The following is a 25,739-nucleotide window of genomic DNA, read 5'->3' as shown; positions in this document are numbered from 1 at the left end:
ATCATTAGTTATGTGAAATACAGATACAACACTGTGTGTATCTGGGTGACATATGTGACATAACCAAACACACGTCATTATCCCAGGCAGACATACCTCAGTGTGTCTCTGATGAAGCGTGTTGTACTCCTTCTTGAGGTCTGCTTCTCTCTCGTCACATCTGATAACTGCATGGAAAAAAGAAATGTACTTAAAGTGCATATCATGAAAAACACCATAAGTTAACAACAAAGATCTTAATAACAACAGCAATAGTTCAATAAATAACAAGTATGGATCAAACTGCCACACTGACTAAATGTGTCCAGTGGGAAACCAAGTATACACAATGTCTTTCATTGGATTCTGGGGTACCGTTCGGTGCTAGAGTGCAATAACCTCTCATAGCCAGAGGAGGGCCACCACGCATCAACAAGCCCCTCTGAACCACAAGGAGACAGGTTATCTCAGCCCTCTGAAGCAGGGACTTTCAATCTTAAAATGACCTAGCAGCTCCTTGGGTTTTGATTTCAATGGTGTCAAAAGTTTTATATTAATGGATATGGTTTGTAGTAGGGTTTCAAGATAAAAAACTAATTTCACCTATTTCGACTGATATTACAATTGATTCACAATATTGGAGGGCATTAAACAAAGATATCTTTCAGAAGTCCATAGAATACGATTTGTAGGGCCAGCAATTCTCTGTTGCAAAAGTAATTCCTTAATTTAGAATAAAATGTACACATATTTAGCTTGCAACACATATTGCGCCTCCTGCAATTTGAATATTACACTAATGAATAGCCTATATTGCCATTACTACTTAAAGAGGCCCTATGAAACACTCTATTGGCTAACGCTCCAACACATTGTACGTGGTATGCCAAGGGGCGTATCATGTGCGGAAACATTTCCCACACATCTCATAACGGACGACCAATCAAAAATAAAGACCTTTTTAAACATTAAAGCATGTAAACATGTCACAGTAGAAGCACAACATACAAATATGAGCCATGCATTTTGCATAATATAGCCTCTTTAAGTTTAGATGAATGTGCAGCCCCAGTTTGAAATAATAACATTCAAAGTAACCTTAAGGTAATCACTGGAAATATTGGTGAATAGTTGTTTTTTATTAAACTACACATTTCCTGTTTACAATTTAAACTAAAGTGCAATAAAGGTAATTAACAATAGACACACTTATCTTAATAGTAACAATCACCCTCAGTGGTAATCCATCTGTGGCCTTAAGGTGAGATCAGTTTGTAGTCACAACAGCCACACAGTCTTCCTGCATTGCCAGATGTCAAATGCCCTCTAACAAAAAGCTGACAGTGGCACTTCAAAGTCCCTTACCCTCTGTACAAGTGGCCATGAAGAGCCGGCTGTGAGCTGTCACAACTTATTTGCACGACCTGTCATGCTTCATGCTTTGCAGCACATGTCGGAAATATCCTTTTGTTCAGGTGTTTAACAAGGCTCATGTACTTGATATAGAAAAAACACCTACGTAATCAATGAAGAACAGTTCCGCAGTGAGCAGCTGCATAGAGGGATGTAAACAGAAAGAGGAACTAGGAGTGGAGCAGAAATAACCTGGTTAAATACAGAGGTGTGAGTAAATGGAAGTGATGCTAAGGAAAGCCCCACATTATGTTCTCATTCATGTCAAAGTGAAATAAGTATATCAAATACAAAAAGTAAATAAAGCGATAATAATTTTGAGTGTTTGTTGTCGTTTATCCAAGTTTTGTTTGTTTTCAAATTTCCTTTGATACAATTTAGCAATAAGAGAACAACAATTCGGTACCTAATACATTCTACTGAGCTAGAGTGTATACATCATTACTGTCATTATTAAATAATGTGCTAATGTTCCCTTTTTTTATTTTACCTTCTTTAAATCGATAATAGCTAGGTGTATGAAATGTTAAGCATTTTTTAATGTTTACAATATTTTCAGTCGATAAATGACTGAAATAATGTATTGATTATACCAGAAAATTGCCAACAATTTTTCTGTTGACTTTTTCTAGTTTCCCGTCTAGTACCTCTAAACAAATGCCCAGAGGTGTGTCTATCTTTCATTTGTATTATTTAGTTGAATTCATCATAGTTTCCTTTGGTTAATATTGTATTTAGAGTATGTTTGAGTGATCCACTGACATCAAACCCACACTAGTGTTCCCTCGGCATGAATGAGGCGTATTTTACGGCCCTGCGCTGAAACTAACAAGCGGTCACACACACTGTCAACAGTGCAGTCATGCACTCATCATGAGGGCTTTATTTTCATGATCTAAAAACAGTCCTTAAGACTTAAGGGAAGACTTGTACTTGAATATATTTTAATATCTCAGAAAAAAGCATTAGATCACTCACTGTTTACATGAGTGATTTAGGCAAATCATTATCCATAATCATTATCCAAAATCATGGAACGATAGGAAAAAGAAGGGTTTTCTAGATGAAAAACAAGCAGGTTAACAGCCTTGACTCTTCCTGTACTTCAAACTGAGCCTTTCTTTATACGTGCTGATTATTATATTACAGCTCATTTAGCAGACATGGCAGTTGGCAGGCTAGTCATGTTAACCTGTGTTAGTTACCTTAATTAGCTGGGACATGGGAGTCCATCTGCCCTCTGGCACATCAGGCTAACACACAGTCACAAGACCTGCAAAATGTCAATGCTGCTCACAGGGTCGTGTGTGTGTGTGTGTGTGTGTGTGTGTGTGTGTGTGTGTCTACCCTAGAATAGAGGCAGAACAGTAAAACCTGTGTGTGTGAACTTACTCTGATCGGCATAGTTTTTAGTTTTGCGCTCCAGCTGACGGGAGTGTGCCTCCAGCATCACCAGTCGACTCTGCAGATCTTTCTTCTCGCCGTCCTGGGAGTCTTCTAAGACGATGTACCTCTGCAGATAAACACAGAACATACAGGGAAAGAACCAAAAAGGAATTATTATCAAAGCCCTGACATTCTAATGAGTACTGTGAACTCCTGGTTCAGTAATGGTCAGATGATTGGTTTCTGGCAGTGACAGGAATATCACACATGCCTGCTGAGACATGAATGACCTTTTAATCATCACCGTCTATTACATTAGACACTTTCAGTGTGCAGGAAATAGAGTTGGGGCTCCTGATTAAAGGTTCTGAAGCTCAAAGAGAGAAACTGGGTTTAAAACTTGAAAAACTCATTTCAAACCATGTACCAAGTTTAGAACCTAGGGTTAGTTGAAAGACTATTAACGAGGACCAGATAGAGCACCATTTCACACCAATCACACCCATTTTATTTGATTTATTAAGCTTTTAATGGTCTTGTTCCTAGCTATTTATCAGATTTGCTTTTAACCCATGAACTCTGTATATCCCTCAGGGCCGTTTGCTTTTTATAATGCTTAATGTAAAACAAATGCCCTAGGTAATGTGTCTTTTTATAATTACGGCCCACAATTGTAGAACAGCTTCCCAGGACACCACAAGTCTCAAGTGGTGGTCCATTTTTTGTTTTACATATTGTGTATAAAGTTCAATATAAAATAAGCTTGATTCATTGATTTTAAATCTCGTGCTTGATTCAGACCTTCTCATGCTCACAGTGTTGACACCAGTGGAACATTGGGAACAACCGTATCCGTCTTCTTTGCATTGTGAATGTCATCTAACCTCTCAGAGCAACAGGTGCACAGCGCCGGCTTCTCAAACACATCTAACAGCCTTTGTGTGTGTTTTTGTGTGTGTACAGGCACAGTTTACTGGGCGAGTTAGTAACAGTTGATTTCAGTGTCATGGTTGTTTTCCAATCTTCACAGCAGCTGTTAGTAACCTCAGTCCTTCTCCGGGGGGATCAGGGACTATGACCGTTTTTATTTCATGAGAAAGTGGATCACAGAGATCATTGGGTGCAGAAACACCAACATGCAAGATAAATCATCAGGAACACAACGTTTCTATACGTATTACTTCGATCCAGCTTCCCAACCGGTCCTCTAAGAAGATTTCATAAAACTAATTATGTGAGTAAACCGTTAATCCCTGATGGCAATTTACACTTTGTTTGTGAATGGATTAATCTGGATGAAGTTTTGATGAGCTCTGACAAGATTTTAGAAAACTAGAACAAAGTTAAAGCAGATAACCCGAAAACAGTTTCCCTCCAGAGAGTTCCTCTCCCACACACCACCGCCCCTGCTGAAACTCCTCCATTGGACTTCTTTGTTTACTTGTGTAACATCACTATGCAACACTCGCGCCCCCAAAAATGGTACGTGATAAAAGGGCTGGGGCATCTCTAACCCCCAGTTTCCACTGGGTCCGTCTGCGCCGCGGTTTTGGTCCGACCTCCTCTAGCGCCATAAGCCACCGGACGCGTCCCAGAAGCGTTTCAGAAGCGTAGCGTCGTGCGTGCAGGCTCGCAGTTTTGTTATTGATTCGGGCATCCTGGACATTTGTACTTCTACAAGAAAGTAAGTAGGCTACGTAGTTAAATGTTTTATTTGTGTGTCTGTTTAAATTGTGTTTATTGAATGGCTCTGTACTATACCTACAAGTATTAATTAACTTTAAAACATTATTATGTAGTTACCTTCCACTCCACAAACTGCAGCGACTAAAAACCAGGCCTTGTCCTTTCTGATGTTGTCCTTGTAGTAAGCATTGGTTACATCATATAAAATAGTGTGTTTTTCCACTTCCATGATGAAAACCTCGCCGTCCATTGTGCGTATCGTAGTGGAGGTGTTGTGATGAAGGAGGGGGGTCTGCTAAATTAGTATATGTGGGGGATGGGCCTGGCCCGGATGCTCACCTTTCCACTTCCTGCGAGGGGGGGCTGCCTGCCCGACCTTATGTTACGGCTGCGCCGCGGCAAAAATAGGATTCATCCTAATTTTAGAGAAGCGCTGCGCCGAGCCGCTTCTGGGCCGTGACTGAGCCGTAACACGGCGCGTGTGGTGGAATAGCACCCATTGACTAGAGTGGCCGCGATCCTTACGACCGCCGCGGCGCAGACGGACCCGGTGGAAACTGGGGGTAAGCGTTAACCAATCAGAGCAGACTGGGCTCTGGTTTCAGACAGAGGGTGAAAAGAGGTGCTGCAGCACAGGCAGTATGAGAAAAAGAAAGAGCTTTTTGAACATTAAAGCATGGAGACGTGTCACAAATATAAAAACCTGAAAACAAGCAGAATATTTCCTCTTTAACATTGAAATGAAATATGAATTGATGACATTGTTTTGTACGCCGGCCCAGAAGTTATCATCGCCCTTGTGCAGGAAAATCTGATTTTGTTGTATTGTAATTATTGCAATAAAACAAGCTCTTTTGGAAGAAGAAAAAACATGAATTATGCCGTCAAGTTCTCTTCAACGATAATCATTTAAAATGAACACCAGTTTTGTGATTTTTAAAGTTTAAATGCATTTGCCAGAATTCAAAAGCTACCGTTAGGTTAGCTTTTTAACGGCATGATCGCATTATTTCACATTGCTACTAATTATTATTATTATTATAACAAAGAGAAGCAAAACAAAAAACGTTCAAGGTATAAACAAATACAAATATAATTCTCAAATAGTTTCTGTCGTGTTCAAAAGGGGCAAGAAGAAGCGTACACATTGTTCTGGTCCGACCCCCTCTAGAGTACATTGTTCTGGTCCGACCCCCTCTAGAGTACATTGTTCATGAAAATAAAAGATTAGGTCATCAGCATCCGTGATATTGGATTCATTGTTTTGAACAAATAATTGTTTGTACAAAACAACCAAAAATAAATAACTTTTACAACAACAAGAAATGCACAGGTCCTGCTCATAACCATTCAGGATTTGGTTTCTAAATAAGCGTTTTAGTTTAGATAAAGTTGCACAGTATTTCAGCTCATCATTACAATTATCCCACAGATCAACTCCTTTTGTTGTGACTACTAAAGGAGGAATGTCTCATTTCAGTCTCATATATCCATTGACTTTTTTAAAGCCATAAAAGCTTTAAACTTCATGAGTAACTGAAGTATTTGATTTTGTAGAATAACCATCTCTTAAGCTTGTGTTAACAACAGACGCTACTTCAGGGATCTAACCAAACGCCCGTTCAAAATGTCATTGACTTGAGACGAGAGAACCAGAAGTTAACATTTCTAACCAATTATCGGGTTAATGACTCGCTCCTGAAACACTTTATAACCAACACATCGAAGAATAAGAATGATTCTCTTGTTGTTGCTTTTGTAGAAGGTTGGTTTTGTTCCTTCTATTGATGCCTCAGCTGATTGCTGAGTCAGGTGTTTGGTGACAGAAAAAGACTGTCCAGTCTTGTGATGTGGGTGCTGTGGAGGAGGGGCCCTGTGGTCGGGCTCTGGGCGGGAAGGATGGATATCATCTGAGGATCACCTGAGCTCCCCATTACAAACAGCCTCTTCTTTACACGCACAGCACATTGAGAGTGGAGGTGCAAAACAAAGGTGTTTCTAGATGCTCTTGTGAACTCTCTGAACCTCGAGCCTTTTTTTTTATTAATAAAAAAAACACAATTCAGTCATTGACGGGCTAAGATGTTTTTCTCTGCCGTTTGCTTCTCAAAGCTCTTTCAGTGTAGAGAACTTTATTTGCAATGAATTACCTGGAAATAGAATGTCCTTATTCTATAAGTAGTGACCTTCTTTCTCTCTTCCACAAGGGGTGAGGATGTACTGTGGGGCTTGAGGGAAAGAGACCTACAGGGCCCAGTTGGGTCTGGGAGGCGTGTGGTGCAGCGGGTTGAGCGTTGGTGTTGGGATCAGGGTTCAAACCCCACTGCAGTCAGCATGTCGTTGTGTCCACTTCAAGTGCTCCCGTGGGGATTGCCCACAGTGTTGAGAATGTTAGTCGCTTTGGATAAAAGCGTCTAACAAGTGACATGTCATGTAATGTCTGGAACACCAAGGGAACATCTTAAGTTCTGAAGTGTGTGTAGTAATCTACTATTTCACATGTAAATCTACTAAGAGCATTAACATAGCACTGGGCTAGACTACAGACGGTAGGTTTCATAGTGGGGTGTGCCCCTTCATGTGGGATTGCACGTAACAACACGAAGGGTAGCTAAACGGTTACAAGCCTTCATTTGTGATCATTATAAACTGCTGAATTCGAGGAGAACAGGTTTCTCCTCGTTGGATTTACACAAACTATCACTGTTGAGAGTAGCCTACTGTGTGGATGACACATGCAGACGATACACTTCTATTCTATCAATCATTTAGAACTCCCAACATCTTCCTCTCTTAAACTGCTGCTCATCATATGACCCAGGAAGAAGGCTTGTGCATATGACAGCGCTCCAGAGAATGAGTGTTCCAGCGCTTTAGCGTGCACTCTTCCCCTACGCTGCTTGTATAATGCTCTCTTTGTCGCCGAGTGCCAACAACACACACACAACACATGTGGCTCCGGCACAAGTGCGTGCAGACCCACACAGACAGGGCTCCACTGTATTGGCACTCAATTAGCATTGAGTGGAATCAAGTCCTCTCAGTGTTTGTGGCTGTGTGTTGTCTTGGCCATCAGATGAAATGAACTGAAGCACTAATGAACTGTTTCAAATAGGATCATTACATCATAATCACACAGTTAATAATATTGAGGTAACAACACATGCAGCCCTTTGTGGTAAATGAAAGCTTGAGCCAATCAAGTGACTTAGAATATGTGCATAGCCATAGGCTGGGCATATTCTCCAGACACACGCAGCTGCTGATAGACCCACTGACGGATGCAGTTGAATTAGAAAAAGAAGTATTCTACAGACATGCCGGCAGCTTTGTGTGACTTAGGCACAGTGTTGCTATATGCTATATGCTAACATAACAACATGCACATAATGAATGCAGTTGGCATACACTGTTTGTAGTTATACCTACGAAAAGTCATACGTAAATACCCCACGTAATCAATTGGTATGGAACCCATGTAATTGTTAGCCATGAGATTATACATAGTATAAAGAGCCGCAAAGTCCATGAAGGAAGGAGGCTGCGGTGGATAGCTGGGTCCAGAAGCAATGCGGATCTATTTGTTACGCGTGTTCGATACTTCAAGTAACTAAGGCGATATTTTCTAAACCGTAACAAGTGGTTGTGTTACGTAACAAAGTACTTATTACAAGGACTCGAAAGGCAACTCATCACTCAATCAAAACTATGAGGATACATTGCAAAAGGACGATGCTAAAATGTTGATGTTAAAACAAGGTCCATCTTTGTTACATTCGCTTATTAGCGCTGGATATAACTCAAGGACGGATCAGGGAAGTCAGTAAGATTCATCCTCTTGTATGAATCCCTATTCTCCAACCAGTGGTTTTTTGATTTGAGTATTAACCCTGTTTGCCATGTTTTGTGGGTCTGAAAGTGTTGCCATGTCCTCACCATTCAAATGTTCACAACCAATGTGTTTATCATTTCTAGAGCACAACATTGTTTACATGAGCACAACGTTTTTCATAGATCTACCCTCCTAATTTTGCTCTCATAGTGCACCAGATTGATGCACACAAAATCGACAAAGTTATCTGTGTAAATGCATGCTTTGCGAAGTCAAAGAGTAATCATGTTGATCGTATAACCAAAGTCAGTAAGATGTATCCTCTAGGAAACCACGAATGCCTGTACACATTTGCATTGGAATGTAAATCAGTAGTTAGTGAGAGATTTCATTACGGACCGAACTGATGGAAGGTCAGCAGACAACCCTGAGTGGACAAAAGAACTGAGGGAAGGGCTGTTTTCCCCCAAGAACTTCCTGCCTTGCCTTTTCCTCTGCTCTGCCGAGACGAGCGACTAAGAGGGGTATTCCTCTGGGCTCGGTGCAGCTAAAAGCCAAACTTGGCTCGTACAATGTGTTTGTTTGGCGGGATTAATGAGCGTCTTGTCACCCAAATGAGCAGCTTAGGAACCGAGCTGTGCCCAGCTATTCACTCCATTGAGTAGGTAGTGGCTTTGGTGTGAGGACATTTTGCATATAAACAGTGTGAGTTTCATGAATGTATACTATTGTGTCAGTTTACCCACGTACAATGCAACTTAGTCACAGTTATTTGTAACCGACGGATTATAGATGAGGGGGATGTGGAGGGCGTACGTGTCTGTTTAACTTTTCAACCAATCGCTGTGTACACAAACTCAATAAAAGAACCTGAATATGAACTGCAAAGTATGGAAAGCTTAGAAAGGTGCATTGGTTTCATTTTGCCCAGACAGTGAGAACTGTAACTTCTTTGGAATGATGCACTCTTGAGATTGACTGAATACGACAGCAAAGCATATTTATTTGATTTGCATTGTTATTTTTTCACTAACTTCTATCATGAATACAAATGTAGCCTACATATATTGCTGAACGCATCACCACATAGCTGTAAAACGAAAAAGTTATTCATCATTCGTCTCTCATTTTACATACACAAGCTTTGCGAAAAATGTCTTTGTAAAAGTTTTACTCCAATGAAATAGCTATGTAAAGCATTATTACAACAAAAGCAAACATTCCCCTTACCCTGAGCATCAAACGCCTGGTCATATCTTCTAACATTGTTTATTTATTTGTTGACCAGATCTTTTCCTTATCTTCATTTGTAGGTAACAGCTATGGGTAACAGCCATATTTACCATGCTTTGTGGGTGTGGCTGTTTTATCATGTCATCACCATTCATATGTATACAGCCCATGTGTTCATGACTTGATTGTGTACAAGAGCACAGTCAGAGCCCACCAGATGCATTTCACTTGAAACATTTACAAAATGATCTCAAGATTGACCGATAATGACAGTGACTATGATTCCTGCCATAAGCGAGCAGTCCTGATCGGTAGCAACACACATTAATGCCACATCCTGAAATGTAATTGTTCATTCAAGTTCCTATATGAGTTGTTCAGGAGCTGATCTCTGCTTTAGAGAGGGTGTACAGTTGCAACCTATGACATCATGCCAGCATAAGAATACCACAGAACACAGCCATGAGGGCGCAGGCGGCCTGGCAGAGGAAGAGCTAGTTGTGTAGGAGACGAGGTATACAGTCTATGGGTATTTCACACACAGCAGGGAGAGGAAGCAAGAGCAATGCAAGCCCCATAACATACCAATGGAACATCTCATGTGCACCGGTCCATCTGAAAGCTTTCGCAACATGCTACGACATGACATCAATTATTCACACACACCGCTCTGTGACCTGTTGCGCTTGTCATTCAACATTTAGCTGTTAAGTCAAATGTCAACGACTCTGGAAACATTAAGGAGTGGCAAAAACATGTGCACACTTAAAGTGGCGCATTTGCATCCTATTTGTCTTGCAACCAATCTCACCATCACCTGTATCATCCTAAAGCACACTGACTGGGGGCAGCCTGTAACTTTAGTTGAGAAAATAACTCATCACAAACGGTACCCACTGATGTGTGTACAGGAGCAAAGCTGAGAGTTATGTGTGCCTGTCGTACTTAACTTAACTTTAAAGTCTGTGCATTCAACATTTAACTCTAGACGCCCACTGTGGAACAATAGCTGTGTTTATACAGTATCACCAACACGTTCATACAGTGCAGTGAAGGTCAGTAGGGGCTAGACACCTCTCCATCAACGCATACTTTGTGCATGTGTGTATTTCAGGCCTAGTGTGTCTCCGTTCTACTTGTGCATGTATGCATGTGTTTTAGCTGTAACTGTAGGTTAACAACAGAGTGAGAAATTAATCTTCCCTGAAGTTCCCTCAGGGATTTATTAAGCATGCCTTCTTCTTCCAGTAGAACTAAAAACACCATTGACTTATAATGAAAACACACACATCTTAAAATCAGACCCAGTGTGCTAGTGTCGACGTGAATGTGTCACCGTCCAAAATGAGACTGCACTGTAGAGGTGGAGTAATGTACAGCGTGGCAATAGCTTGTAATACATGTGCGTTCATTGCAACCATCCTGCAAGCATATCACTAACTAGTTTGCATATCTGAGGCTTGACTTGAATCCATGTGGATGCTTTCAATCTGGCGCGCATTGACTGCAATCCCAAGTGTGACACGGTATCCTCCTCATAGGGTGTCCATAGAGGCATGGACGTGCAGCTAAAGTACAGTGTGTGCTTCACATGTCATGTTTGCGCTTCAATTGTAAGATCTGGATCACATACATGGCGGTCTTTATAACTGGATGGACCCGCCGTTCAGGAAATGCATTTACACCATTAAACTGTAATTATTTAGAAAAGTTTGAAGTTTCTATTCCCTCAATTGTCCTACATTAAATGCCCCAGTTAGTCTCAGCAACCACGTGAGGAAGTGTAGTTCTCCTTTGAGAAATGAAGTGTGTGGGTATGTCAAACAGAAAATGAGCGTTTATATTTCATAGAGTACTTATTTGTGATTAATGGGATATATATAGTTGATAAACACCGCGACAGTGAATTGCCAGATTTATAAATTGGGTTTGTAATCTTGTTGTAGCATAATACGAGCCTTTCATCTGTAATCCTGGTTATAAAGTAGTTGGGCAGTGTTTTGGTGAAACCCACCTCCTCTGTGTGTTTTCTCAGCGCCTTCTCTCGCTCGTACTGGGTGACGAGCTGCTCGTTGTCCTCCTTCAGCAGCTCCAGCTCCACTTCTTGCTCCTGGTTGACAGCGAACACCGAGTCCAAGTTCTCCAGCACGGCGACCACCAGCGGCATCAGCTCCTTCACTACATCCTCCCCGTATCTCTCGATAAGCCGTTCAAACTCTCGGTATATTGAACTGGCCAGACCTGAGACACGCTCGGACATCATGGTGGAGTTTCCCGAGTCATCCTGATACAGGACTACGTCGTCCAGCTCCATTTTCTTGCCTCCACTTCTTTCCCAGCTAACGTTAATGAGCTAGCCGCAAGCTTCAGCTGGCCAGAGGCTGTCTGCCTTGCTACTTTAGCGCAACAAAACGGTGTTTCTAAAACATAGTTTGAGTGTTGTGTACTGTACAGAAGAGACACTGTACTTTAGAAACAAAGTCTGTACTCCTCCTTATTCGACTGGACGGCTGACTCTGATAGCTTGCTAGCCTGGGAGCTAGCAGCGCCACTGAAAAGTCTTCACTTGGCTCCTGATTAGTTTCCCTGTCCAACAGATGAGCTCCTGATGCTGCCTTCAAGTGCTGTCGGAAAAATTGAGATGGACGAATTTAAGCGACATATGAAATTAATAAATATGCCCACTGCAAATACAATGTCAGATTCTAATTTGTCTCCGTTTTGACCAGATAAACACTAATCTGGATGTCCAATTTGGCAAAACGCCAAAACCAAAAGTGCACCAAAAACAGCAAAAGCACTCCAATGTTGTAAAAGTGTTGAACAACTACAATAATACAACGTAGTAAGTGGCAAGACATACATGTACACTACCAGATTGTAGACATTGTTGTTGAAGATACAATAATAATTTCATGTGTCCTGTTATATAGTTGATATTGTGTGACGTCTAAGGGGCGGAGAACAAACCTTATCCAACCCTGATTATAACATCTAAACGGCTTATTTGTTACTATATGTTTATTTACTGAGGTAAGGATAACATCAGGTGATGTTTTCTTAATAATGTAATGTTCCCCTTTTGTCAGATTTATTTCAAACACAAATTAATTTCCCTGGATGACTGGACATTCCCCTTTTATTTTAAAGTTGCAGGGCTTACATAGGAGCCTAGTTATGTAGCTGTGCCATTTTTTTTTCTTACATACATTTAAAGACAAAAGTAGAAATATGTTGAGCTAACTTTGATACTTTACATTCGGTCAGCACTGCAATTGACCGCGTCCCAGTTCAGAAATGGGAATTTCCGAGCATCACTTGAAGAGGTCATGAGTTGTTGACGGGACGTCGCCTTACGTCACATGCTAAAGAGAGCTGATGAAGGATAGTCAAAACTGAAGCTAATTGTTAGTGTTAATCATTGGAGACATTTCAGAATGAATTACACCCACTCTCACTGACTCATATGGCTGACTTGCTTTCAGTTCAACAACAGTTGCCAGTGCTGAGAATAGTACATGATTGTATTTCACCTTTTCTAGTGTACACAAAAATTAAAGGATGCAGTGTGCTTTACAAGTGTTTTAATTTATATCAAGAATTCCAATTCAATTTACTGTGAATATGAAATTGTTATGCAAGCATCAGTTGATTCAACTTTATTATATATTACGTGAAAAAAATATGAAGTATTCACAGCAAGTAAACAGGTTCTCAAGTAATGTACAATCGCTCTACCTGTTGCATTAAATATGTTCTGCCGTACATCATGCACTATTGAAACTGCATTATAGTGAACGCAGAACAGAACTTATTGTAAACACTCACCTCTGTCTTTTTTTTTGTAAAGCAATTCTGTTGACTTATTTTTCTGTGATGCATAGGCACTGATCACCCTGATGTTTCGAGACATTAAACACAACACATACCAAGCACAGTTACTATACAATGAGGAGGTAATGCTTTAGTCCAGGGTATAAGACACCCTTGTATCTTCACATCCTGGATCAGACTGCTCTCCAAAGATCAGGAAGACAGCATGTGACACTTACAGTGGCCATGGGGGCCTGTGTCTACCATGAACAAAAACATCAAATGTAGAACAGACATTACATTAAAACTGCAGCACTGGCAAATATGGTACACAACGCACATTCAAAGATCATGGCATAAAGTAGCTCGCGCAGTAACTCAGGGATTTGAAATAAAACAAATGGAAATAAATCATTAAAAGTGCAATTTAGCAAGGTACTTGTTCATTCATGAAGCTCACAGCAGGTACATCTCGATGGTTTAAGTATTCCGTTACCATTACAATCAATTTTTCAAATGTATTTTAGAGAAAAGGGTCTTCAGGATTAAACCTGAAGACAAGATGCAATTGAATAGCAAGAAAGTATTTGAAGCATGGAGGAAAACGTAAAAAACTGAAGTGTGCTTAAAGTACTGTAAAGTCTGGGAGCTCAGTCTCTTTGACACGTTTCAGACAGTGTTGTGATTGGTGTTGTTTGAAGACGACGGGCAGAGGGAGAAGGGCCGGTCCCTGGTCAGACTGGTGAGTGCTCGGAGCATGGCGTCGGGCATGTGATCTGCCAGCATCCTGGGACTGATCAAAACACTCCTGAATGACATTTCATTGGACCAGTCTGCGCGGTACCGGACCTGGGAAAAACAGGATCTGAGGGAAAAGAGAGAAACAAGAATTTTAGAGGCAAATCCATCTCACAATTTGCATTGCAAAGAGTCTTGGGCAACGTTCCACCCAACACTGATACAAATCTGGTGGTGAGGTAGTGCAATATGTTGATATAGAGTGGTTGTATTGTCCATTTGAGCGCCAGCAAAGTTGCTAAAATACATAAACAATTCATTAGCATCAACTTATTTTTAAGAACTGAAATATGCAGAGTCAGCAGAAGAAAAATGAATGCAGTTAAAAAGGAGTGTGTGTAGCTGTGAGTGTGTGTGTGTGTGTGCTCAGGCTGAGTTCCGCAGTGTCTCGCTGTCTCGCTGTCTCGCTGACCCCACGCAGCAACCAGGAAACGACACCAGTAATCCACCTCACACTGTCCGCTCCTCGAGCCTCAAAGGGCGGAGCAGCGAGCCCCGCAACGTCACGCCAACACGGCACCCAGACCCCACGCAGCATTCTCCTCTGTTTGTCATTACTGGTGTCATTTTCTGGTTGCTAACAAACGCCATTGTAACACATTGTTACGGCTGCTGTTTTCCTGGTGCTATTAATTCTGTTGTGCATGTGTGTGTGTATGCAAATGAGCTGTCAGGTTTCCTCGACGTCCCGCCCTCGCAACATCCGAAGAGGTGATTGGATTGACGTCATCCAATCCCTTTTGAAGTCCTCCTTTGTTTGTTCTATAGTTAAGCTTGGCCCTTTTGTTTGTTTCAGGCTGTTTGTCTGCCATTATGTTTTACACTGGGTTATAATAAATCAAATCAAATCAAGTTTTATTTATATAGGACATTTATAAACGATTTTTGGTGGAGCCAAAGTGCTGTACATATAATAAAATTAGCCTACAGTAGAGACACTTTACAGCAAATACAACAGCACAGATTGTTCAGAATATCAGTATGAGAAAAAACGACACCCTCTGTCCTCAGACCCTCTGTCCTCAGACCCTCTGTCCTTAGACCCTCTGTCCTCAGACCCTCTGTCCTCAGACCCTCTGTCCTTAGACCCTCACATCGTACAAGGAAAAACTTCCAGAGATAACCCACAGTTTGAGGGGAACATGGGAGAAACCTCAGGGAGAGCAACAGAGGAGGGATCCCTCTCCCAGGACGGACAGACGTGCAATAGATGCCGTGTGTAAATCGAAGAGATAATACATTTGACAGCATATAGACCGAATGTTAGGAAATGCATGTGTCTGTAATAAGAAGATGAATCCACGACGATGTCAGCCACTTATAGTTATTACCAATCCACTCTGGTTGTGTTGGTTCCCCTAGCCCAGTAGGGAACGTAACACACATAATCACTGATGTTCCGCTGTAACGGTGGTGGACTCATCAGAACAGAGTGGGCGAGCTGACCAATCAGAGCACAGTGGGCTCATAGGGAGGGGGGGGGGGGGGAGCAGGAGCTCCAACAAGCCATTTTGTTATCTTAAAAATGATGGTTTTGCTCCTGCAAAAACTAAAATCTGTTGAATAACACACTGCTTTACACAAACCTAAGAGATCTTAACAGTTTGTTCTACGATATTCCTCAGTACCCCCAGTCGTTATTAAAGTTAAACATGACTTAAAAAGGGGCGATTTCCAAGAAACAGCTCAATTCTGCCTTTGTGACAGTGGTTGTGACATGAAGTTAATTGTAGTCAATGCAGTTTGTTTAAAACCTAACTTGTCACCATAAAAGTTGCGTTAAATTGTAAAGATCATCTATCTGAACAAAGCGCCTGACGATCATAAATGTGTGTTTGCCACAGAACTTATTTTCAACGTCATTCCAAAATCCTATGCGCTCCTTCTAAAGGGAACCAGTTTGATGCTAACTTTAGGGGTTGGCCTACACAAAGACGTCATCCCTGCACCACTCTGCGTTAGATCTGGGGAAGTCAGAGATTACAAATACTTGTAGACAAACCTCCGTGACGGCCCATCTTCTGTGATGCGCAGAATGCGTCCAGGCAGGAAGAGAGGTAAGTGGGTAGCAGTATGAGCAGGGGACTCGTCCGACGCCAGGCTCTGATAGGATGATGAGTGGCGAAACATCAGTGACTCCTCCCCCAACAGAGGCTGGCTAAGCTCCTCCTCCCTCCTGTTGTCCATCTCAGTGGGGAAGTCATCAGGGTCTCCTCCGAAGACCTCGTACCAACACCCCTGCAGCAGGATGCGGTACTGAAACACACAGAAAAGATGTTAAAAGACTGACCTGACCTACGAGACATTTAACACTCAATTCATGGCTTTGAATGGTTCTTACCTTGGGCTTATTGCAGTTTGAAACTACTTTAAGAATCTTTCTCTTCAGATCCTCCATATTGGGAAGGCTCAATCTGTACAAAAAGAACAATGATTAAAAAAGAATGGGAATATTACAAAGGACAAACAGTATCAACAACTAGAACTACCGCCTTATGCCTCAATGATCACATCAATGATTGAGTTATGGCTGAGAATGTGTTTGTTGTTATGGCCAAAGAGATATTGACTTTTGACAAGATCTATCTAATCACTTTATCGTTATGTACAAGTGGATTTTGTGCCAAAATAAAATGTATTCCATCCAGGCGTTTCTGAGAATGGTCCAGAAGAACAGACAAACATAGAACATTTATTTTAAATAAGTAGCGTGTAAGTTGCTCTGTGCCTCTAACAACAGGGCAGAGCCACTCTGTGACACAGTGCTCTATAATAGTCATCACCACACTTTCACATTGGCTTTTGGAAAACAAGTGTCTCCAGTGCTGCTGACACACAAACATATATTTATCTTCAGGGATCCACTGGAAATAATGTCTAAACCAAACAGCTACAACGATCTAACCAGTATCAAAATATATGTGTTATATGTTATAAATTGAAACTTTGATTAAACAATATGTTCTTAAGGCTAAGAAGTAAATAATAGCCATTAGTTACCTGGGAACCAGATCCTTTCCCAGCACAACGGACACCACAAAGTCCTTGGAGTAATCAGCTAAGGCTTTGCTGCATACATAGAAACACAGAACAGAAAACGCATTACATTAGTAACATTTTTAACAACTGAGTGTTCTCTATGTGACAAACAGCCATATCTAAGTCAGACCAATACAACCAAAGTCAAACAACAAGGACTGAAACTTCACTGATAGTTTAAAAGTTAAAACTTTTCACATCAATCATGTGATCATTCTTTTATCTATATAATACACGTCAAGGGAAAAAAAGACATCATAATCTCCTTTTATAAGAAATATGTAACTAATGACTTAGAATTGAGTAACCCTTCAAAGCCAGGGGACCATCCCAGTTTTATGGGCTGTCATCTGTTTGCCAAACTGTTGCTGCCATGGTTACTGAATAGTTTTCCTTACCTCAGCAGGCCCCCTGGTGGAGAGAATGAGTAGCACTGCAGGGTGGGGAAGGAATTGCGCAAGAGGATAGCCAGCAGAGACGCTGTGCCAGCACCCAGACTGTGACCTGTGATGACCAGCTTGTACTCCTACAAGGAGAAAGGAAACACTTATAGGATTACAATAAATGGAATGGAGAGCTGTGTAGAAATCAATGCTGTTTTTCCTAAAAATGAAATCTCATTCCCTCCAGATACGATTGGCAGAAGGGAAAGTAATGATGCATTCTGTGGCTGAAATGTAGTTCCCAAACTGAAATCTCCTTCTTACCGGTGCTATGGAGAAAGCCTGGTTTAGGATGCCATCGTTGACCAGCTTCTTGTAGATGTAGCCTGCCGCTTGACACATGCCCTGCAGGGAACACAGCAGCATTCATCTCTACTGAACTGAATACATAATAATAATAGTTCCTTACATTTATTATAGCGCTTTTCCAGATGCTCAAAGCGCTTTACAAATACACATTATGGTCATCATGCAATGGTCACCACTGTGGACAATACCCACAGGAGCAAGTTCAGGTGAAGTGTCTTGCCCAAGGACACAACGGCTTTACAGACGCAGCAGCGGCGGGTTTGACCCCTTGATCTGATGATCATTGCACAGCGCACTGCGCCACACCGTCCATCTTCACGCCTCAAAGTCATCGAGGCGCTTTTACATGTACACATTAGTATCATACATGTACTGTGGACAATACCCACAGGAGCAAATCCGGGTGAAGTGTCTTGCCCAAGGACACAACGGCCTGACGCAGTGGCGGCAGGAGCGGGTTTCAAACTGGAGTTCCCCAGCACCCCCCTTGATCTGATGATCAGATGCACAGACCACTGCGCCACCCGTCCCTTGAAACCTTTAGTGCTTTTAGGAGAATTCGATTTTCAAAAAGAGCATACAATTATATCAAAATAACAGTAATAACATGACAACGTATTATACTACAGCATACTAGCATCATTTGGGAAATCAATGAAGACCCAAGTGCAAGTTTAACATCAGAGCTAAATGCTGAATACTGTGTGGGACAAAGATCTTGAGGTCCCTTTTAGTCTGCATTTATACCCTGGATGGAGTTCTTATAAATAATGCTAGCACAGTTCTGTCCACATTAAGGCTTCTAAGTTTCCCTAAAGCACGTGGTTGAGCCTTGGCAAACCTAGCATTGGTGATAGCGTTGCATCTCAGTTTGCTTTCAACAATAGTGCCCAATACTTTAAAAATATTCTCGCTCATAATTAAAGGGAACAGAGGATGTACTGCTAAAACCAATTATCATTTCTTAATTTATTTTTCATTTAAAATCTATTATCAGAACAGTACTAAAAGTGGGTAATCTCAACTCTGTCAGTTTGTGTTTAAAACACATTAAAAGCTTTTGAAAGGTGGCGTGTTTAAATGTCGTTCACCTTGTGAGCGTAGCAGGATCCCAGCACTCCCTCTATAGGCAGGTTCTCACATTCAGCAGACAGGTCTGTCAGCACATCCTGCAGGACAGACGGAGTGAAATGAGCAAGATATTGGTCTCAGACCCCATGTTAAAGGCATCATTCAATGTTGAAGACTCTGGGAAAGGAATGAAATGTTTGAAGGTTGATTTAAAGCTTGATTAAGAATGAATGTTTAAGTCTTGTGGACGAACACAAGCAGAGAGACTATAATATTCCCCAACCAAATCATCACAATAATTCTGTCTCTGACTTCCAATGTGAAGGTGTGTAGACATGTGTTAACACTCTCATACAAGTGTGTCATCGGGTTTTATTTTTTAGAGGAACTATTACATGCCATCAAAAATAGACCAACTATCACCTATATGTAGCTGTGGCCTTTAACACTCCTCTATCACCTACAACACCATCGGGGGTACAAATGGGGAAGTCATTCTGTACAGTAACGGGAAATGGGAGGGTAAAAAACAAAACCAAAATCGCACAACTTTATTCATGTGCACACATGGACAGAAACTAGTTCATTGGGTTAGGGTTAGGGTCATGTCATATTTAATGTAGTAGATTATATTATTTGCACATTTTAAATAATAAATTGAAAAGGAGAAAATGAAAACCAACCAGGACCAACACTATGTGTGTAACAGGAAACACAAGAATGAACCGGGAGAAATAACAATCTAATATATTAGCAAGCAGCTGAACCAATAATGATTTTTCTTTGTCTATAATTGACCAACATATGTAGGGTTAGGGAGTCCAAACTCACCTTCAGAGACAGAGTTCCTCTGACAGCCACCAGAACAGCCTCTCTCTTGTGATCCAGGGCTACATAAAACGGGATCTCATAGATCTGCAACAAAGACGATTCAGATGACGTTACATCGCGAGACTGTTGATGACCTAAAACAATCCATCTGAGGGAAACTATGAACACACAGGAGTATGTCTGACAGGGGAACATGTGAGATCTGTACCTGGTTGTGGAAGCTGACGTAGATGAAGTCTCTGTACTGTAGACCTGTGCTCTGCAGGATGGAGGAGAAGTGGCAGCCGAGGTGGTCTCCTCCAACGATGTCATACTCAGCCTCACGGCTTCTACAGCTGATAACACACACACACACATCACACTTTTAATCTCAATGTGGTCAAACAATATAGCTTTTTTCTCTGACTCTGAAATCTAGATGTCTACACCTAGGAGAATATTGGGCTTTAGATTTCAGTTCATCTTTTTTCTCTATAATCAGAATAGTGAAAGGACTTTAGAACTATATTTTCATTGATGTATAGCTTCTGCTTTAATGAAGGAAAGCAGCAATGAGGTGAGGCAGTCATAGAATACCAGCATCGTTAAATATAGATAAGACTGTCGTTCAAAATGTTAAATATTTAAACTTCCCGCCGTACTCTGCAATGGAATTTACAACCTGAAGTTAGGTAGCCCACTAAGCTGAGGGAAAAACAAGGGGGAACAGGAAGCTTTTTCATTTGTGTGCAATACCCCAAAGATCAGTGCTTGGAATCCTTCCATGATATTACAAGAAGCTATATGCTATAAAGAGTAATCACATTTTCTTTGATATATCCATTATTTTTAAACAATGAAACATCACCATGGCAAATGATATTAACACGTGTTCTGCTGTCTTGCCATAGCATCACACTGATTGGATGTTTTCTTTCTGTGCTGGCAGGAAGTGTTGTCTGTCTTCTGTCTGCCTGAAGCCATGTGAACACAGCATTACAATCATTCCTTTGAATCTACTTCTTCCTTTTGCACCAGCATGTGAGTACAGTAGCCCAGAGAGGAACACACACACTGAGTCTGAAGGCCTGACAGCTACACACTTGTCCTTTAACCTAACCTGGCTACCCGTGTGACTTCTCTGACAGGTCCCACTGACTCCGATAAGTAAAGTCTCAATCTTACCAGTCTCCACTGAGTTTGCAGGGCCCGGTGAGGGGATTGGAGTAAATGTACATGGGCCAGCCATAGGCAGCTGCAGCAAACTGCATACAGTGAGCTGCTTTCTCCAGCTCTGTCTCCAAATCTTCTCCCTATGAAGAATAAACGATCGTCAATAAGAACATTATTTTAAAAGACTTGCATGACTGAAACAAGTAGTGTGTCCTGCTCCTTGTGCTGCTGTGACTACACGAGGGTCAGACTTACGATGGGAGACGAGGGGCTGTGATCCACCATGATGTCTGGGTCTCTGCTCTGCTCCATCTTATCCTGCTCCTGGTGCAGCAGAGCCAGACCAGCTGCGATGTCACTGGGGACCAGGTCTGTGTCCTACCACACACACACACACACACACACACACACACACACACACACACACACACACACACACACACACACACACACACACACACACACACACACACACACACACACACACACACACACACACACACACACACACACACACACACACACACACACACACACACACACACACACACACACACACACACACACACACACACACACACACACACACACACACACACACACACACACCACACACACACACACACACACACACACACACACACACACACACACACACACACACACACACACACACACACACACACACACACACACACACACACACACAAGTGTATCATAGCCAGCTGTAGTCTTTCTTGAGGTGTTCTAATATGTCATCAGACTTGATGCAGTTTGCCTCAAACCCTCTAACTTACAGGGGCCACATTCATAAAGCTCCTAGTAAAAAGAGTTGCTCCAAATTATTATATGTTAAGAAAATGATTAGTATTAGGGAGGGAGGCTGTGGCTCAGTGCGTAGTGTGCTGGACTTCAAATCAGGGGATAGCAAGTTCGAGTCCCACTGCAGTCAGCATGTCGCTGTGTCCCTGAGACACTTCACCCCAAATTGCTCCTGTGGGGATTGCCCACAGTACGGAATGTATGTAAGTTGCTTTGGATAAAAGCGTATAACAAATGACATTTAATAATACCAGGTTTTCTAAGGATTTTCCCTTTGAGTTAAGACAACATCCTGGTTAAGGTATTCACAAAGCATCTTAAGAGAGATCCTAAGGTTAAGAACTATTAGGACTAGGGAGGAGGGCTTTGAAGAGGCTGAAGAGAAAGGACTTGTTTGCTGGTTTATGGGAGATGTGCATGCCGACCAATGCAGCTAGCTATAGATTGGTCACAAACACAGGAAAGATATAAATGTCAGCATTTTAATAAGTTACTGTGTTCCTAAAGAAAAACAGATTTTATACTTTTTCAGTATGGCCATGACGTATTCAAAATAATTTCTAAAAAAGAAACCAAATTCTATAAATACGCCTATCAATTTCAGTTTTCATTCTATTCCAATCACTAATAGGGCTTTTTTTTATGAATCAATCCGTTTTATAAAATAATGTGTTCATACCTAGCAAAGGGGTCAGCCACACCTCCTCACTAAGATACAAGAGTTTGTCCTTTCTTCCCTCAGAGTTGCTGTGAGAATTTCCTCAATCACTCCTAAGCCACTCCTGTTGGACTAAGTTAGGATCTCTCTTAGAGTACACTCAATATGTTTGTACATGTGAACCCAGATTTGAAGACAAGAACAAGGACAAGGACAGACAAGAGGGAGAAGCTGTGTCTTACGGAGAAGAACCCCCCGACGAGCTGTGCGATGCTGGAGAAGGCCGCCCGGTGGCTCTCGTCCTGTGGCAGGCAGCAGCAGAGCAGCCTCAGCCGGCTCTCCCACACCTTGACGGCCAGGGAGCGAGCGGTGGACAGGAACTGCGTGCCCTCGGTGCTCTGCTGGTCTCTGACTCCCAGAGGCTCCATGGCAGAGTGCTGAGGACGGGGGTTTCCCAGCGGGTCAAACACAAACACAACGCCCAACCCGGTGAACAGCAGGATGATCCAGCTGTGACACAGGAAATAAAGTTCATACAGCTTATTAAAGTATAGGTAAGAACATTTCAAGCACTTTCAAGATACCTTAACCAAATCCCTTATCATCACATCTATTTTGCAACTTTAAATGTGGCGGAGAAAAATTAAGGTAACATAATAAATGTACACACAGCCGTCAATGTATGTTGTAACTTTTTCCTACTATTCAAAAATGGTGTGCAAAGGATCAAATACCAAAGTTCCCATTGGGGGTTTCTCTACCACACACTCCCCCCCCGATTATTTAAAGTCTAGCTAGCTCCAACCCGCTCCATGTCTGGTGTGAGGTGCAAGGAAAAAACAGGTTTTATTTGAAATATTAAAAGATGAAACACCAGATTATGTTGAACATGTTCAAGGAGTATATTCTGAGTTAAGCATATTCTAAATCATAAAGGTTCAAATAAAATACTGTTTGAGATAATAATTGTTTTGTATTATTACCATTTATGTTCTTGCTGTTTTGTATAGAGCAATTGCATCATTATTTAGTGTCATTATATATGTTACATATGTAGTTTGATGCTTTTGTTTTGAAGATATCTTCAGCTGATTTGGGTGGGGTGATAGCGGTATTTATTGCAGACAGGTGGAGTGGGGATTTGGGCACCGAACAGGCAAATGTTTTTTACTGTGGGGCACGAATGCCATTTGTATTGTACTTTTATATTGTTTTCAAAGTTTGTTTCGTTGGTTTTTAATATGAGGACAAATCACCGCTTTATCAAGTTTAAAGAACCCTGAAAGAGGCTGAATCAAAACCCCTCTGCGAACTATAAAACAATGACTCTTTGAAATCGTAACCCTAAACCACCTACCTGGCTATCACTGCTGAGATGACAGCCCCCACTGTGGCTGGATCGCAGCCTTTGCTGTCTTCAGACACCCACATGGCTCCCAGACAGGCCCACACCAGCTCAGGGATGTACAGGATCGCTCGCAGGTAAATCAGAGCAGGGATGGAGCGCCGTGGGCCAGGGTTTGTAATGGTACCTGGGGAACAATCATAGATATCTGTGTTGTCAACAAAAGGAGATGTATCTGGACTTTGAACATGTCACTTGTACTGATCTGCAACACAGAGAGATTGTGATGTTGCAAAGGGTGACAGTAAACCAATCATCTGTCCCATTAAGGTTTCAACAGGAGGCAGAGGTGGCTCCTTCCGCTATTTCAACAGTTGTACTTTCTGACAGTTACGCCTTTTGCAAGTCTATATCAGTTTAATATCAATGATGGCACTTATGTGTGGACTAAAAGGAATGACACTTTTACATTCTTTCCCATCTGATTCCTATACTTTTCGTTGTGTAGCCCAGAAACTGTGTGCCGGAAAAAAATAACATCCTACTGAATGCAAAACGATGTGAAAGCATTGAGTTCCTGTGATGTCTGCCACTACAATAATGTGGATCTAGTTTCTGATCTATATAGGTAACGCTCGTTTAATTTTAAGGAGGAAAATAAACACAAATTGATTTACCTTGGGCACTGACATAAACAGTAGCACAAAGTGACAGGATGATGAGCGCCAGCACAACCATGAGTCCAACCAGAAAGGTGTGGAGAACTCCTCCACCGTTACAATCAAAGTTACCCTTGTGATAGGTGAACAGGATCATGGTGCCAATCCACCTAAGGAGAGAATAGCAGCAGAGAATGACAGATATTCAGGGTCAATGCATGTTATTATTATGTCTGACTACTTAGACGTCAGGAGGAGACAACTTACCAAAGTACACGGACGAACAGCTCAAAGGATCCGGGGAAAACCAGGTCATCGCTGGCGATCCCCCACCGCCGACCAAACACCACCATTCCAGGCATTTTGCAGCTATACAAGGCTAAATATCCCTGTGATGTTAACTGACCTTCTCACCACTCTTTATGTGGGTATGAATCTCTTGAGCAATCCAAGTCATGCATGACACACGCTGATCATCAAGCGTTGCCCTTTGTTGTCACATCATAACGTCACTTTCCCATGTTGCTTAACCAGCCAAAGGGAGAGATATCCGTCAAACGCTCGCTACAAGCTAACGTTAAGATGAGTATTTGAGCAGATGTCCGCTAACGTTAACAATTGTATCCTAAATTAACGTCGTCCACTGTAAAATGTTGACGTCGGATACTGTGCTGTGTTTGGCAACCTTACAACATATAGCCGAATGACATTAGATAATGCTACTAATGCGGTTACCGACAGCTAGTAGGATCGTTATCGTTGCGTGACGTTAGCTATCGTGCATTAGCTAAAAATACTCTATCTAAAGCTATTACTAGAAAATGATAGCTAGCGTTAATCCCGAATGGCAACCACTACCATTATTTAGCAAGTTATATATCAAGATAATGCCTTATAACTAACGTTCGCAACTAACCACATAACGGTAAGTAAAACGCATCTAAATATAGAAAGATGGTTTGTTTTGAAAAAGGAATACAAGCCATGTCCGTCCGCTGGTGTTACCCTATTGCAACAGAGTTCGCCGCACAATAGTTCCGGGATTTTTTCCTCTCAATATTTAAAGCAGGAGAGACACTTTTTGACCGATGTGGTAGAACACTTTTTTGTTTTTTTTCCAAGTTACTAAATTGATTTCGACAGCTCGGCATATTTCATATATCTCCCTAAAGCAGTCAGAACCAGAACTGTAAACGTTTGACATTTGTCAGCTATAGGTGTTGATTGATTGATTGAATGATTGAAAAGTGTATTAACAGCTTGTATATTG

General features: G+C 41.6%; 2 protein-coding genes across 11 annotated transcripts in view; both read right to left on the bottom strand.

The window, feature by feature from the left end:
- spag9b (sperm associated antigen 9b) overlaps positions 1 to 12,326 on the bottom strand; it is a 49,120-nt gene extending 36,794 nt beyond the window's left edge. For 5 of the 10 annotated variants that reach the window (XM_034227486.1, XM_034227492.1, XM_034227487.1 and 2 more), the window contains exons 1-3: positions 11,544 to 12,323; positions 2,785 to 2,905; positions 97 to 167 (exon numbers count right to left, since the gene is read on the bottom strand). In XM_034227486.1, coding sequence (XP_034083377.1) covers positions 97 to 167; positions 2,785 to 2,905; positions 11,544 to 11,843 — 492 coding nt within the window. In that variant the 5' untranslated portion in view covers positions 11,844 to 12,323. Of the gene's footprint in view, positions 1 to 96; positions 168 to 2,784; positions 2,906 to 11,543 lie in introns of all 10 variants that reach the window. The other 5 variants (XM_034227490.1, XM_034227493.1, XM_034227496.1 and 2 more) reach the window with 4 other exon arrangements.
- A 772-nt stretch (positions 12,327 to 13,098) lies between these two features.
- On the bottom strand, positions 13,099 to 25,714 carry daglb (diacylglycerol lipase, beta). The gene is made up of 15 exons (XM_034227547.1): positions 24,737 to 25,714; positions 24,488 to 24,639; positions 23,823 to 23,997; positions 22,708 to 22,975; positions 21,241 to 21,363; positions 20,998 to 21,125; positions 20,042 to 20,168; positions 19,834 to 19,917; positions 19,023 to 19,100; positions 17,887 to 17,967; positions 17,578 to 17,705; positions 17,141 to 17,209; positions 16,482 to 16,554; positions 16,143 to 16,396; positions 13,099 to 14,207 (listed from the first exon to the last, which is right to left on the bottom strand). Exons 1-15 carry the CDS (start codon positions 24,829 to 24,831, stop codon positions 14,012 to 14,014), a joined length of 2,031 nt encoding a protein of 676 aa, XP_034083438.1. The 5' UTR covers positions 24,832 to 25,714; the 3' UTR covers positions 13,099 to 14,011.
- Between the last annotated feature and the right edge of the window lie 25 nt (positions 25,715 to 25,739).

The sequence above is a fragment of the Gymnodraco acuticeps genome, unplaced genomic scaffold (assembly GCF_902827175.1).
Source record: "Gymnodraco acuticeps unplaced genomic scaffold, fGymAcu1.1, whole genome shotgun sequence".
Taxonomy (NCBI): domain Eukaryota; kingdom Metazoa; phylum Chordata; class Actinopteri; order Perciformes; family Bathydraconidae; genus Gymnodraco; species Gymnodraco acuticeps.
This window is presented reverse-complemented; position numbering and strand designations above follow the sequence as displayed.

Bases quoted from the DNA above. Each gene is read 5' to 3' on its own strand.
- daglb (XM_034227547.1), bottom strand. From the start codon at position 24,831: ATGCCTGGAATGGTGGTGTTTGGTCGGCGGTGGGGGATCGCCAGCGAT. The intron at 20,169-20,997 runs GTAAGATTGAGA...GTGTGTTATCAG, and splicing joins TGCAAACTCAGTGGAGACTG to CTGTAGAAGCCGTGAGGCTG. The intron at 14,208-16,142 runs GTTTGTCTACAA...CTTTTCCCTCAG, and splicing joins GAAGATGGGCCGTCACGGAG to ATCCTGTTTTTCCCAGGTCC.